Source organism: Telmatherina bonti (assembly GCF_933228915.1).
Source record: "Telmatherina bonti genome assembly, chromosome: 6".
Taxonomy (NCBI): Eukaryota; Metazoa; Chordata; class Actinopteri; order Atheriniformes; family Telmatherinidae; genus Telmatherina; species Telmatherina bonti.
In genome coordinates this window covers 24,427,521-24,442,180 of record NC_136624.1, presented here as the reverse complement: position 1 = coordinate 24,442,180, position 14,660 = coordinate 24,427,521, and the positions used below count along the sequence as shown (strand labels likewise).

At 37.5% G+C, this 14,660-nt stretch overlaps 1 protein-coding gene across 1 annotated transcript in view; it reads right to left on the bottom strand.

Annotated features, from left to right (window-relative positions):
• snta1 (syntrophin, alpha 1) overlaps positions 1 to 12,584 on the bottom strand; it is a 31,866-nt gene extending 19,282 nt beyond the window's left edge. The window contains exons 1-2 of the mRNA XM_079241766.1: positions 12,257 to 12,584; positions 4,469 to 4,654 (exon numbers count right to left, since the gene is read on the bottom strand). Coding sequence (XP_079097892.1) covers positions 4,469 to 4,654; positions 12,257 to 12,539 — 469 coding nt within the window. The 5' untranslated portion in view covers positions 12,540 to 12,584. The remainder of the gene's footprint in view (positions 1 to 4,468; positions 4,655 to 12,256) is intronic.
• Positions 12,585 to 14,660: the final 2,076 nt, after the last annotated feature.

Below are 14,660 nucleotides of genomic sequence, written 5' to 3'. Positions count from 1 at the left end.
ACATATGCTTTCACACGGTTTTTTGTCGCTCTTATGCACACAAACCGTATACTGAGAATGATATCTCTCTGGATATCCAAGTTTTGATATAACAGATACTGACATTTAAATTAGCACCTGAGTACAAACATGATCCAACTTTGTGTATTAAGAATAACAAATCTTTTATTGTCACAGATTATGTATTGATTGTCACTTATAATTATTTATTTTTGTCGCTCTGCTTTGCCTAAGTAATGTTGCAAGTTATATTATATTACAGTTCTTAACCAGCAACATAGAAATGCGTGAGTGTTGCTGGTTAAAAACTGTAACATGAACTCAATTTAGTGCAACCAGCATGTCTAACTAGACTTTACGCTTCAATTACAAATAATTAACGCATTAAAAAAAAAAAGAACTTTAATAACAGATCTTTTGTCAGAGCACAAAATTTACGGGTACGCCAATTTACTTATGCACATGGTACCTCCACTACTAACTTTTTTAAGCTGTTTTGGGGCTATATTTAAAGATGTCTCAGAACCTTCAGTGAGTCTATTTAAAGACAAAGCAAGCATCAACATGTCTAGTGTCCTTTTCTGGTGGTATGGAGGACTTTTGATGAGTAACAAAAAAATAACGTGTAGTTTTCTCTTGTCTGTAGCAACACCTCCCTCTTCGCCCTCCTCTGTCCTAAAGAACACACACATAACTCATTCAGTTCCACCTTGCTGTCAGAGCAGCCTGTGCTGCATGATCAGACTGAAGTTGCCACTACATATATATATATATATATATATATATATATATATATATATATATATATATATATATATATATATATATATATATATATACATATATATATATATATATATATATATATATATATATATATATATATATATATATATATATATATATATATATATATATACACATATATACATATTTATATATATGTATGTATGTTTATATATATATGTATGTGTATATGTATATATATATGTATGTATGTATATATATATATATATATATATATATATACGTATGTATGTATATCTATATATACATACATACATATATATATACATATACATACATACGTATATATATATATACATACATACATATATATATACATATACACATACATATATATCTATATATATATAATATATATATATATATATATATATATATATATATATATATATATATATATATATATATATATATATATATATATATATATATTGTTATCTGCAGCCCATTTAGCATTCTTCTTTGCATAACACCCTTTATATGTGTACATTTTCATGTGTCTAATTAATTGCATATATATGAGTTGAGAATTTTCTTTGTACACATGTTTTTCTGTCAGACCTCAGACCTTGGTTGCCCAGGGAACTGCTTTACAACCCAACTATCCCTACCCCCCACTATCTCTTTCATGCACACACATAGGGACACATGCAGTTTTACCGCACAGCTACTGTGTGTATGTGTGTGTAACTGTACACACTGTAGACTGCCTTGGCTGGCAAACTGGTTGAAAGGATGGATACATTTTCAGCAAGAGCTGTAGCCAAACTAAAATAGATTAAATATGTGTGGACAGATGAGAAGCCACGTCTAAGTGTGTCTTTATCCTCCCTCAATTAGTATTTTACAGCACCAGTGCAGCAACTTCAATATCAATAGTGACAGTACCTCCATATGAGGTGTGTAACATGAAAAACGTTGCTCTAGTTGTCACCATTTTTTTCCTTTCTTATCTGCAAAGACATAGTCCCATGCATAAAGATGCAACACAACACCATACGCACACAGAGGTATGGACACCGTGCAGAACATGTGTTGTCACACCTTTACATAAACACACACAGACAGGCTGTAAATGCTGTTGGGAGGAAATGAAGGCAGCTGTGCTTTTATGGTTTCATTTGATCTGTTATATTTATCTGACCCTCTCATGTCCTTTCTCACACACGCTCAATGATTATTCTATCACTCTTTTCATAGAAAGTGTCACAGTTGGATCAAGTAAGATTGTAGTTGTTCCACTTTTTTTTTAAAAAAACATGCGAAAAAGTCTAGTTAGATTAAGAAGGTTCACATTTATTCCCCCCTCACACCTGGAACCTGGCCAGTAGATATTGCCCTTTTACTGCTCTGCTGGCTGCTAAGCAACTGTGCAGCCCATTGAAATAATTTAGTAAAATCCAATAGTGTAACCTGAACCCTCACAAATAATAAAAAAAAAATCTACTGCAAACAATTTTAAACATGATCCTTTAGCAGTGAACTTTTGCTGAAGAAAATACATATTTTCCTTGAAGACATTCTTCGCCATGATAATATTACTAAAGGTATGGGACAAGTGATTTTCCAGGAAACAAATCGCATCAAACCCTAACCCGAAATAAAAATTGTGTGCAAAATTTTTAAACACCGGCACATGTAACAAAGGCACTAATCTGACAGATTCAAGCATTACTGTTCAAATATTACAGCCATCTTAATGTAAGGCTGTTTCACCTTGATCTCAGTCAAGGCCGTCTGTGTTATGAATTTCACGGAGCGCTGACAACCGCCTTGAGCACAGCAGTGGTGGTTGCTTGTTGCTGTGCACATGAAAGAAAGGCCTAACCTTTAACACTGCAGTGGTGCCAGGAATGAGTTAGTTTCTGACTAGGTTGCTGAATATCTTGATAAAGTGCCAAAAACTAAAACAAGAAATTGTTATTTGAACTTCATGACACATATTTTAAGTATTTATAAAGCAGTGAAATTAAGTAAAAAGGAAATTTTTAAAGATTTACAACTGCAGATGGAAAGCTTGTAGGTCTAAAATGTCACAAAAATGTTACTTCTATATGTTTTCTACTTTTACCTCAAAGATACTCCAAAGTGTTGAACGACAGATTTGGATCAGGCATTAGAACTCTCTCCAGGTCAGACAGACATAAACACAAACACACAGAAAGACATAAAAAAACTGTGGATGTACATGTACACACATACACACACACTAAACCCCTCAGTCGGCCTCCAAGCCTCTTTCGTCTCCTCACTCCTCTATCAGGTCCTCTGGAGGGATGGGAAACCCATGAAATGATTCCTGACATGACGGATCACAGAGCAGCGCTGGTTGAGCCATCTGATATCAACACTTTTCTGCCTGACTGTGGACATGTAAGACAGGGGGATTTGCAATGATTTCCCCTGGCTGGAGCTCCAATTGTGTCTTCTCTGTTGACTCAAGCTACCCCGCTATGCAAGTGAACTCCCAACAATGCGGTAACATGGTCATCTGGTAACTTTTCCCCTTCAGATAGTGTATTAACTTGCTTAAAATAATTATGCAAGCTTATTTTTTAAAGCTCATCAAGAGACTTGTGCACATGCTGGAAGTCATCTGACAATGTCTATGACAGCATCTCAACAGAATGCAGTGCAAAAACATGTCTATGTCATTTGTGTTAAGACATTAATTATTGGTAGTGGATTTATAATTTAACCAGCCAACTTAGAACAAGCGTGGTGGGGGATCCTAAATTCCTGTGAGGCAGTCATTTAGACAAAGCAAAGATTGTCTGTAATCCCTTTACCCTGTCGTTGCGATTAAAGATCAAACTTCGGACTACTTGCTGCTTTACACCTGCTGGTAGACTAAGATGCTCAATCTATGCTTAACACATCCAGTATAAGACTGCACAGAACAAACGAGAGAGAAAAACACTGAGATACTGGATCTTTGCTGTGGCTGTTTATATCAAACAGTTAAGCCAAGAGAAGAGAAACTCACCTGCTGAGTCCACCATCCAAACCTTTCTGCACATACACAGTCTTACTGTACCACTAATTCCCCCATTATGCTCTGCTCAAATGTTGAGTTAACCTCATATGTAATTCAAAAGTGCTTGATGTTTAGGAACGCTGCTCATTAAAAAATGTCCGAGACACTCAGACAAGCACAGAATTTTCTTCAGTCTTCTGTTTCCTTTTCACTGTTTCTGTTCAACTAATTATTTGGATGGTTTCAGTGAAGGTTGATCAAAGTTTGGACTTACCAGAAAATATCTCTATCTCTTTCTCTCTCTCAACCTTAAGTAAACTTAAAAGATAAAGAAAAAAAATAAAATACATGGCTGGATAAAATGCATCAAAACATGTTAAGGCAACTATTTACTAACATGAGAGGAGAGGAGACAGTAGGTGGAAGAGCGCTGCCTAATTCAAGCCTCACAATCAAAAATATATAGTTAAGAAATGCAGGTAAAGTGTTTCTTTATAAAGAAAAGTAGATATTTACCACCTATTTAGCATGTCCTGAAGTCCAACAAGCCTCCTGTCACTTTTAGAAAAATACATAAATAAATAAAAACAGAGGGACAGATGATACTAGAAGAAGAACAGACGGATTTCTGGGTTTTTTTTAAAAAACTTTTTAGAGTCTTGTCTATGAATATCATCATCTTACCTTCAAGGATGACTTCTTTGCCAGTTTTTTTCAGCGCCTGTACAGCCTCATCGTGTGTGGCCTCCCGTAGGTCGTAACCATTGACAGACAATATGGCATCTCCAACATAAAGTGCCTCAGTCTGATCTGCAGCCAGGCCTTTAAAAATTTTGGAGATGAGGATCGGCATCTTGTTTTCTTTTCCTCCTGCATAATAACAGAGAAAAATAAAAAACATTAATATTGTTTCAGGGCTTTTTCCACAAAGTTACGAGCTTATTTTTGCATGTTGCAGTATAACACTGAACTTATGATTGCATCACAGGTTAACGAAGAAGACAATTGTTGATCTTGTCTAATCATACAATCCAAACAGGGTGCCTATGTAAATAAAGAGTGAATATTGAACTGCTCTACGTGTTTTTCTTATATGTTGCCAGATATTGTGGTTGTGCTTTCACACAAAAGGGTCAAATTTGTGAGTCATAAAACAAAACAAATTAGTGGATGCTGAGGAGAGAAAAACAAACAAACAAAAACAAAAACCAACCTTCATCCAACATTTGCTTGATTCTAACTTTTACTTTGCTCATTTTAATGATCTAAATTTAAGTTATATGAACTGCAGTTAGAAGAGCACATGAGGACAGTCTGAGACGGCAGCAATAACCCTCCTGTACTATCCTCTGCAGATCCTATCATGTCTTCTCTCTCTCTCTCTCTTTATGTCGTTTAAAAAAAAGGTCAGCTAGTTTTCCGATGGATGCTCACTATTGGCTTTTATCATTAATGGCACTGCTGTGTGACCTGCAAGCTAGGAAGTATCTAAAAGAAGAGCTACATTTCATTCATTTAAAAATATATCTTGTTTAGGTTGAATTTTCAGTGATTTTGTTTGGATTTACCTCATGAATCTTCCTCAGGAGGGTGTAGTTAAGGGGTTTAAAGTTTACTGTTGTAAAATAGATGATAAACAGTTTAAATGTCCTTCGGTATCAAGTTGAATTCCTTTTAGACTGAAATGATCACAACATTCAAAGAAAGACCCATTCAATCCGATCACACAGACACTGAATATTGCTGGCGAGCGCTGTGTTTTTATCACCATATGAGTTGCAAGTTTGCTGCAAACTGTGCAGTCAATATTAATGTGAGTGGGATGCTTTTTTCTGACAAGTCGATGAAAAGGGGCGCTTCCAAGTGCCAAAGCAGCAGTTTTCTGCCAGAAGAAAAATCCTCTGCGGACACACACCCTAAGAATGTCAACATCATTTTAGCCATCCTCACGCAAAAATAAGCTAAAAAATTTTCACTCCTCTAGAAAAAAAACAAAACAAAAAAAACACCTTTTTTTCAGGTTTAGGTTCAGTGAATACTAAGAATTAAGCTGCGACTAATTTTGTTGTCACCTCTGTGGTCTGTGTGTCTGCTCCATGCTGGAGAGTCACTGTGGGTGGGCCTGGGATGTCTCCTCCACAGACTCACACAAACCCCAACGGTGACAATAAATCAGGTGAAGTTTAAAAGAGGAGACACTGGCTGTACAGATGTTACTTGGCTTGTTGTGCTCAAAGAGTCAAAAAAGATATACTTTGAAAACTCATGCAAACTATAACCTTCAACTCTGTGACTGTGCTGAGGGAAGCAGTCATCCTTTAGATCATGGCTTTCCTACCACTGGGCCACAGAACAGGGCAGCACAAGTGGAAAAAAAAAAGCAAAAATAAGCTTTATCACCTGACATTATTTGTAGCCAAATGAAACTATATCTACTATAGCTTCTAGTGCAGTGATGACATTAAGGCAACATTATCTGCATATAGCTGCACCTTTCCTCACTGGAACTGTGAAAACTGAAAAAAAAACATATTGTCATTTTCTTCTAGTTAGCTGGGATTTTTAACAAGACTGTTGGACTTTTCTTGTCCAGGTTGGCGTCTGCTTCCCTACAAGACATAAAAGTGTCCCTTACTGTTCACTCTTATGCCTCAATGAACTTGTCGTTGCTGGGAAACTGTGGATTTATTCATCCAAGGAAAATATGTGCTCTTTTCATGCTAAAGATGCTGTAGGTGAATAAAAAGCTTTAGTAAGGCATGTCTATAAGTGCATAGCACCAAACAGTGCAAGACAACCATGAATGTTCACATTTTTGCTTATTCAACGTTAAACCACAAATTAATCTCGCATTCACGTCTCTGCGTTGTAGGAGGAAACCATGGTCCAGGAGTAAAACTTGCAAAGGGACAAACTGGGCAAGACAGATATTTACCAGGTAACATCTACGTGAACCAAATTTTAAAAGACTTATTTTAAAGGTTTTTTCCCCCCCTGGACTTTGACCTTTTGACCTGTGACTCAAGTATTTCGCTTTATGGCTGCATTTTGAAGCAAATAAGTATGGAACAACACTGTAAGTCCAGATGGACGTGGTTTAAAACTGCAACCCACAGCTGCAGTGTGGGAACACTTTGGGCTGAAGCCAAATGAAAGAAGAGAGCTCTAAAGCCTAGTGCCAAATGAGAAAGATAAAACATACTTCCTAGTTCTAAAGAGAAAGTTGTCTCAAAGCCACTGCATCACACAGCATACATGTTAGCAACAACCAAGTCATGAAGGACTCAGATGAAACAAAACATATTAAACTTTTCAATCATCATTAGGTAGCGGTTAGTTAGCGAAACATCCGACCAATGGATTTAAACAATGATTTAATCAGTATAGAGACGATCCAATCAAAAAAATCAAACAGTATCAGATTGTCTATTCCATTTGATTTACAGATTTCTGTCTTGAGTTTAATTTTTTAATTTCATCAGGTTAAATTGTGAATCAAGAGTCTCATATCATTCAGAACTTCCTGTGCCACTCTGAGCACAGATTTTCTGAAAAGGAATGAGGTTAATGATGCTCATTTTTGCCCATGAGCATCATGGCAGCTCAAATGAAAAGTAGAATTTTTTTTAACTGCCAATAAAATGTTCTCTGCTTTTATTTACATCTAGCTTGTTAGTTAGCAGTCAGGTATAATTAAAAACATTATTTAAAAAATACTTAAAAAGCAGTGTCCTGAATTGAATTTACTTCAGCTTTCTTTGTATAGCACCACTTCATGACAACGTAATTTCAGGGCAATTTACAGACACATCAATGCAATGTGTGAATGCAGGCCAGTGACAAGAACATATTGTACTTGCAACCAGTTCATGCCATGAACTGGTTGCTAGGGGCTGGAGCCTGTCCCTGCAAGGTACACTCTGGACAAGTCACCAGTCCATTGCAGGGCCAACACAGAGAGACAAGCAACCACTGTAACTTACACTTAGGGAGAATTTAAAAGTGACCAGTTCACCTAACACACATGTTTTTGGAAGAAGTCACGAGTACCCAGCGAGATCCCACACAAACACAGGGAGAGCATGCAAACTCCACACAGACAGGCCTTCTTCAACCGTTCCTCAAAACCAAGGCTCAAATCAGCGTCATTCCTGCATTGAGGTTGCGGTGCTAACCACCGCACCACCGTGCGGCCCTTATTTTTTTAGTAATTAAAAATAAAACAGTGAAATCCAAACCCACAGCCGACCAGCCCTCAGAAGACAATGTTAAAAAACATGCAGCATATTAAGCATAAAGCAACACCAAATACTTACATAAGAAACTAAAACCTATTTATTTGAGATGGTAAATGTCAATGGTGATAGTTAGACATCTGTGTCTACTCACCCCTGTCAAAACACTCAGGATTAAATGTGAATACTTTCCAGTCACAATTTGCTTCTCTAACCTTCAGTTTACCTTTGCCCCCAGTTTGCAACACCATAAGGGTTCTGAATTGCAGGCATCTATAATCTCCTTTCATTGCATTTAAACTCCAGCAGACAACTATAAATGAATGAATTACAGACAATCTGAATCCCCTGCATGAAGGGTTTAACAGATTAATAACAATAGTAGCATTTACTGACAGCTGGCCTGTGAGAAAATAATAGCTCCAACTGATTTATTAAAGGGGATTGACAGTAAAGCTAATAAATAAACAAACGTCTTTAGCTATATAAGGAGAATATAATAATAAAATGTTGAATAATGAAAAGTACTTTCGGCAAAAAAGAAGCACTCGACCCTGATTCAATCTCAAATGAAATGAGCTGAAAACCCTCAAATGCAGAAAACATCTTGAAAACTTCAACAGTGACTTTTGGGGAAGGACATGGCCAATGAACTTTCAGCTTCATTTAAACCAACATGGGTTCTGCACTTTTTCTGCTACAACAAGCTCTCGCAACATCTCTTCCCACTTAAAAAGAACTGAACTCCTGCCTTCCTTTGGACAAGCAGAAAAAGGGGTCTTATTCCCTTGAGTTAACTAAAAGATGTTATTGTCATTCATGTGAAAGTAATTTACCACTGGGACCAAATGAACTAAGTATACATCAGGAAAGCAGCTGAAAACAAGTCAGGTAAACAACAGTGAGAGAAGCACATGAATCCTTTTCCAACTTCATGTCTCATTTCATCTTATCACGCTCTCCTGACATATTTTTGGGTTTTACTGCCGTCTGAAATACTACTTACTAACATGACAGCTGAATAAACCTATTTGACATCTTGTAGCAAAAGTGACCATCAGTATGGCTGCCACTCCTAGAAAACTCCCTTTCCCTTCCCATTCTTACTTTTCTCTTTTTTTTCCACTCCAACTTTTCATATCGAACAGTTCAGCTCCCTCCAAGTGGCAGCCTGTCACATGGCTGGCAGGTGGGTGGCAGTGCGTGTTGTTGGGTGGGATGACGGGAGCTACTAATGACAGGTAAATGAACGGTTTTGGCACCCACAGTACTGATATGTGTCTAATGAGGTAATTTTGTGGTAACTCTATGTTTGCTGGAATAGGAGGACTTTCAAAACGCACGGTCAGCACTTCCTCAGTTAAAACGCACACAGCGCTAATTAACAACTGAAGAAGCAACAGAAAATAGACCCAAAAAATTCTAAATAACGCTGGTTAACATTGTCGATGAAAGTAAAGTGCCACATGAGGAAGAAGAAAATACATTTGCAGTGATATATTCCTCATGTAACACTGCATCTGAGCTTTGCTAACTAACAGTGAGCTGGTCACAAACATGTAATAATGGTTGTCTTTCGAATATAATGAAATTACATCTGGGATCATTTTTAACATAAGTGGGATTTCTTCTAACCCGATTGATATCACATTTATAGTTTTTGTCACTTTCACCGAGACAAAAAAACAAACAAATTTGCATAATTGGTACAGAAGTAATGAAAAGATCTGCAGAGGAATAATTCCCTTTCCTCTGACCAGTCAGTCTGTCTAGAGACCTCAAGTCTAGCGTTCCCAGCCTCTCCTCTTAAATTTAGACATGTGAGTAAAGGTTGCCTCCATGCTCTTCTGGAAGTTGGGGTGGGCTCCCTAAAATTAACACTGGTGGAGTACTCCACTCCCAGCCACATAGCTTTCATCTTTGGCCAATGACAACTGACTGCTGTGGACGGCTCCTCTCAGCTGTTCACAATGCAGCGTCAGCTACCCTGCAACACCTTCTGCCTTCTTTTATTTGCATGTCCCTGCTTTTTCTTCCTATTCCCTCCATTCCTCTTACCCATCCCATGCCTCTTTGGCTCATTCCACATCCCGTTTCATCTGTAGCTCGCTCTTTGTGCTGGTACATTCTTCCCTCTGTCGTTCCATTGCACCCTTTCTCCCTCCCCGCCTTTGAACAGCCAGCGTCACAACAATGTCAAGCCAACAGGCTGCCAGCTATGATTTTGTTTTAATAACATCCTGCCACATTTTTAACACCACCCATTTCCACGGAGATGGACATTACAATTATGTCATTAGGGCCTAGCTTTGTTTGCTGTGGTGAGGGCAATGATGGAAGGAGCTAAAATGAACATGCAATAAGCAGCTACCATGATGAGACACCTTTGAAACATGACAATAGCGCAGAGTTTACAATTATCCATCAATTCAACCCAGTGCAACAGCCAGCTGTCAAGTGATTATCTGTGAGTACAAACCTGCCAGCAAAAGGAGGTTTCAGAACTCACACATGCAAGTTCAAACACATACTGCATAGAGGCTTGGCAAGAAAACATTTCTTATCACATTTACTGCCTTGATGTTTGTTTTGATGGTGCAGATATCACAACCCAGAACTGAAGAATCACCTCCTCATCAGGGGACCAAAGGGAAAAAAAAAACAGTGGCACTGAAATATGCTATAAAACTGCAAACGTAATAGAACAAAGGAGCATCATATAGGAAGCTATCTGCACAAAAACAAAGGCATAAATTACGCTGCATAAGTAAACTGGAGCTAACCTAAGCAGCAAACTGTTTCCACCAACTCCAGGGAAATCAAATCGAAACATTTCTCCAGCTGTCCTGCACTTTGTATTTGAATTGTTTGTATTTACTTTGCTTCCCGGTGTTCATCCTTCTCATTCTTTTTTACTTGGAGGTGTTTCCACAGAGATAATAGCCTGTTGCTGTAGGCTGAGGAAACAGGACAAAGAAAAGGCTTTTTGTCAGCATATCACAAGCATGTTAGTCTGGTTTGTAAGATATGGAAAGGCTGTGACCTCTTCCCATTGAAAGGTTAGAGGAGTGGCGTTGACACATCCATGATGTCCAACAGTCGTCCACTCGTGCAAGTGAGCTTCTGACCTTTGCTCATATAAATGCAGTGAAACTCTGAAAAAAAACATCATCTAACCAACATTTTTATGCTTCATGGAGAACACATTCATGCAACGCGTATTATGAGTTACAATTCTTTTTATGCCATTTACTGAAAAAGAAAAAACATTTTTATAAATGTTTATAAATTATAATATAATAATATTGATTTTTTTTTTTAAAATCCTCTGAACCAGAATAGTCCATTTTTATTAGTCTGTAATACAGAACTGACAAAAAAATTTCTGATGTAATCTGAGTACTCTGCATGTGGGATGAAGTTAGTTTTAGCCAAAGCGTCAAAAAGTGGTGTTATTATGATGTGATCCGTAATGTAACCTGTTGAGTACAGTTCATGTCCTTAGCAGTATGATTATCTTTTAATTGCTTGTGGAGAAAAATAAATAAATAAATATATATATATATATATATATATATATATATATATATATATATATATATATATATATGTGTGTGTGTGTGTGTGTGTGTGTGTGTGTGTGTGTGTGTGTGTGTGTGTGTGTGTGAAATATATGAAAATAAAGCTTCAATTAGTTTTAAAGCACAAAAAATAGATTATTTGTTAAAAATATAAAAAATGTTGAGGGAAGAGAGGCTGTTGGAGACACATTAATACTATAAAGTTCATATTCAAGTGATGGAGGAACATCAGTAGATGTGAAGGTGTAAAGTTTGTTCGTGCTTTTTGCTGTCTGCTGTTATTCTGGCGCAGTTTGAGAGCAGTCTGTTAAAATGCAGCCAGCAGAAACCGATAATTACCAACTCCGGTGAGTTTAGGGCACTGAAATTGTCCCCCCACCCCCACTTTCAGCTGTCATTTTTTTTCGTTGTTGTTGCAACAATTTGGCTTATTTTACTGTAACTTCTTTTATAATATGAATTATTCCTCCAAAAAAAACTTGTAAAAGTCGACTTTGTCGCACCCTTGTAGGACTTAGTGCACAGTTTAAAGTTAGCTAACTTAACTGACTCGTATTTTCAGCCTCGTGTTGACAGACGCTGCTCTCAAACTACGAGACATAAACTTGTTAACTGACTATAACTTGTTAGCTGTAAGTAAATCTTAAATGTCTTACCTTTGATACTGATTCCCAGTCCTCCCACATCTTGCTTAGTAACCCGCACAGTGCGCTTCACGTTGGTGATGGTTTCCGGGACCGGGGACGAGCTCAGGTTCGGGGGGTCTCCGTTGACAGCACCTGCGGGACTCGGGCTCGGCTTGGCGGGCTCCTCGGTGCCCTCACCGGGGTTAACTGTGAGAGCGTCCTCGGTAAGCGTGGCCAACACCCGGATCCAGCGGTCCACGGTCACTCGAAGTTCCAGGAGTCCCGTTTTCTGCGCCTTCATCGCGGCAGCCATGTTCAACGCATTCCTGGAATAACTCTAGATGGGTTGCCAGTCCTGTAAAGAGGGGGTGGAGGGCTGGGGTAGGGGGCATGCATAGACACACACACACTCAAAGTCTCTCTCTTTCTCTCTCTACTCTCTCCTCTTCCAAAGAGGTTTATCCAGTAGTAAGAAGTAAAGTTAACTGAGGGTGATACGATTAGCAACGGTGTTGACACACTCAAAGTTCAAAGAGCTTCTTGTTGAGTCCACCCATTAATCAGCTGTGTGTGGCTGAGTCACACAAAATTAAGTTTTGATTCATCCATTTATTTATTTCAAATGCATTGAACAGCCAGGCATCATATCACAGATCTCATTTACAGTGTCTCCAAATGGCGCAAAACCACTGCAGATGCTCTTTCATGGGGAAAATCTGAATGCCTCCCAAGCCAGTTCTGTTTCCAGTGGACAGAATTTATATCAGGCATAACATTTACAAAGCAGCTTGAATCTACTCATGATGACTGTGAGGTTATCAGAGTTGTAAAGAAGGCTAATCATGTTGAACCGTTTAGTCTATTTAGATTCATCATGAAATGTGGTTTAAAATGTGATTTAGAAAGACTGAAAGAAACATAAACAGCATTGTGGCTTGTTTTGAGAAGGCAGACAGAAATTATTCTGATTTCGTAACATGACAGTTTTGCCCTGTTTAAACTTGTTTTGCCATTTACACACTAAACATGCAAATGTAAGTAAGGGCAGATTCAGTCCATAGACTGAAATAATCTGATTTTACTCTGTAACTTAATTAAACCAGATCTGTATCTAAAAATGCATATAAATGCAGTAGAAAGTCACATTTTTGCACTGTAACGCTACAACACACACACACAGACACACACACACACATATATATATATATATATATATATATATATATATATATATATATATATATATATATATATATATATATGTATGTGTGTGTGTGTGTGTGTTGTAGCGTTACAGTGCAAAAATGTGACTTTCTACTGCAGAAAAACTTCAAGTTGTAGCTTTTTTTTTTTCATCAAAATAATTCGTGTACCCATTTGTCATAAAAAAAAACAATGCCATGTATTGTAAGTAATAAACTAATTTCAATTAGCTATGATTGCAACTGTAGAATAAAAATGCTGGACTCAAATTAATCATGAGCAGGTCTTGCACTGTCACGGTGGATTCAGGACAGGTACGCTCTTAATTGTGCATGATTGGGAATGTTCATGAGTCACAGAGGATAAAGCAGTCCACCACTCAAGTACTCTTTTTGCATCTGCGAGTAATCTCCCAGCCCTTTCAGCTGTTGCATCTGCTTCACAGCAGGTGAAATAGCAAGACAGTTCTACCACCCAATTTTAGCAGGCACTCTCCTGGGTGGGCTAGTGAGGGGCAAATGAAAATGAATAATGAAAACAAGTTTGGAGCACAGACTGAAAACACTACTTTTAACCTTTTCAGATAGTTTAAAGATGTCCATGAGTTAATTACACTTTTACAACACATAAGTAGCTAAGCATTTTGATAAGTCCAACCTTTACTCCTTGTTTTATATATCTTAGGTTAATATATGCTACTGCATGTAGAGGTAACAACATCTTGACTAATAAAAGTGAGTTTAGATGGATCTGTTGTAGCCATTGAACAGAATTACTAGGGAACACTTTTCACATCAGTTCATGTTTTAAAACTTAGTTCCCAATCTTTTGTCGCCCTCTAGTGATTAAATGTCTCTATTACCTCAACAGAAACGTATGTACACTATGTGCACTTTATGATTTTTTTATGCATACTTATATTCAGCTGCTTCAACCTTTGATTCGCTGAAACATTATACTATGTAATGAGGTTTCATTTCTAAAAAAAAAAAATTAAACAAATAAATAAATAAGAAGCAGAAGATGGTGTTGAATCTAGGGCAACATTTCCTGTTATATTGTCCAAACAGTTCATCGACCTTATAAAGGAAGAAATGTCTTCTGCACGTTCACAAATTAAATCATGTCATACACAGATTAATCTCTTAGAAGTCTGAGTGTAAGATTAAAAACAGTGTCATCAACTGACATCACACAGCCACAAGCTGTCCACAGATTAGATGCATAACCG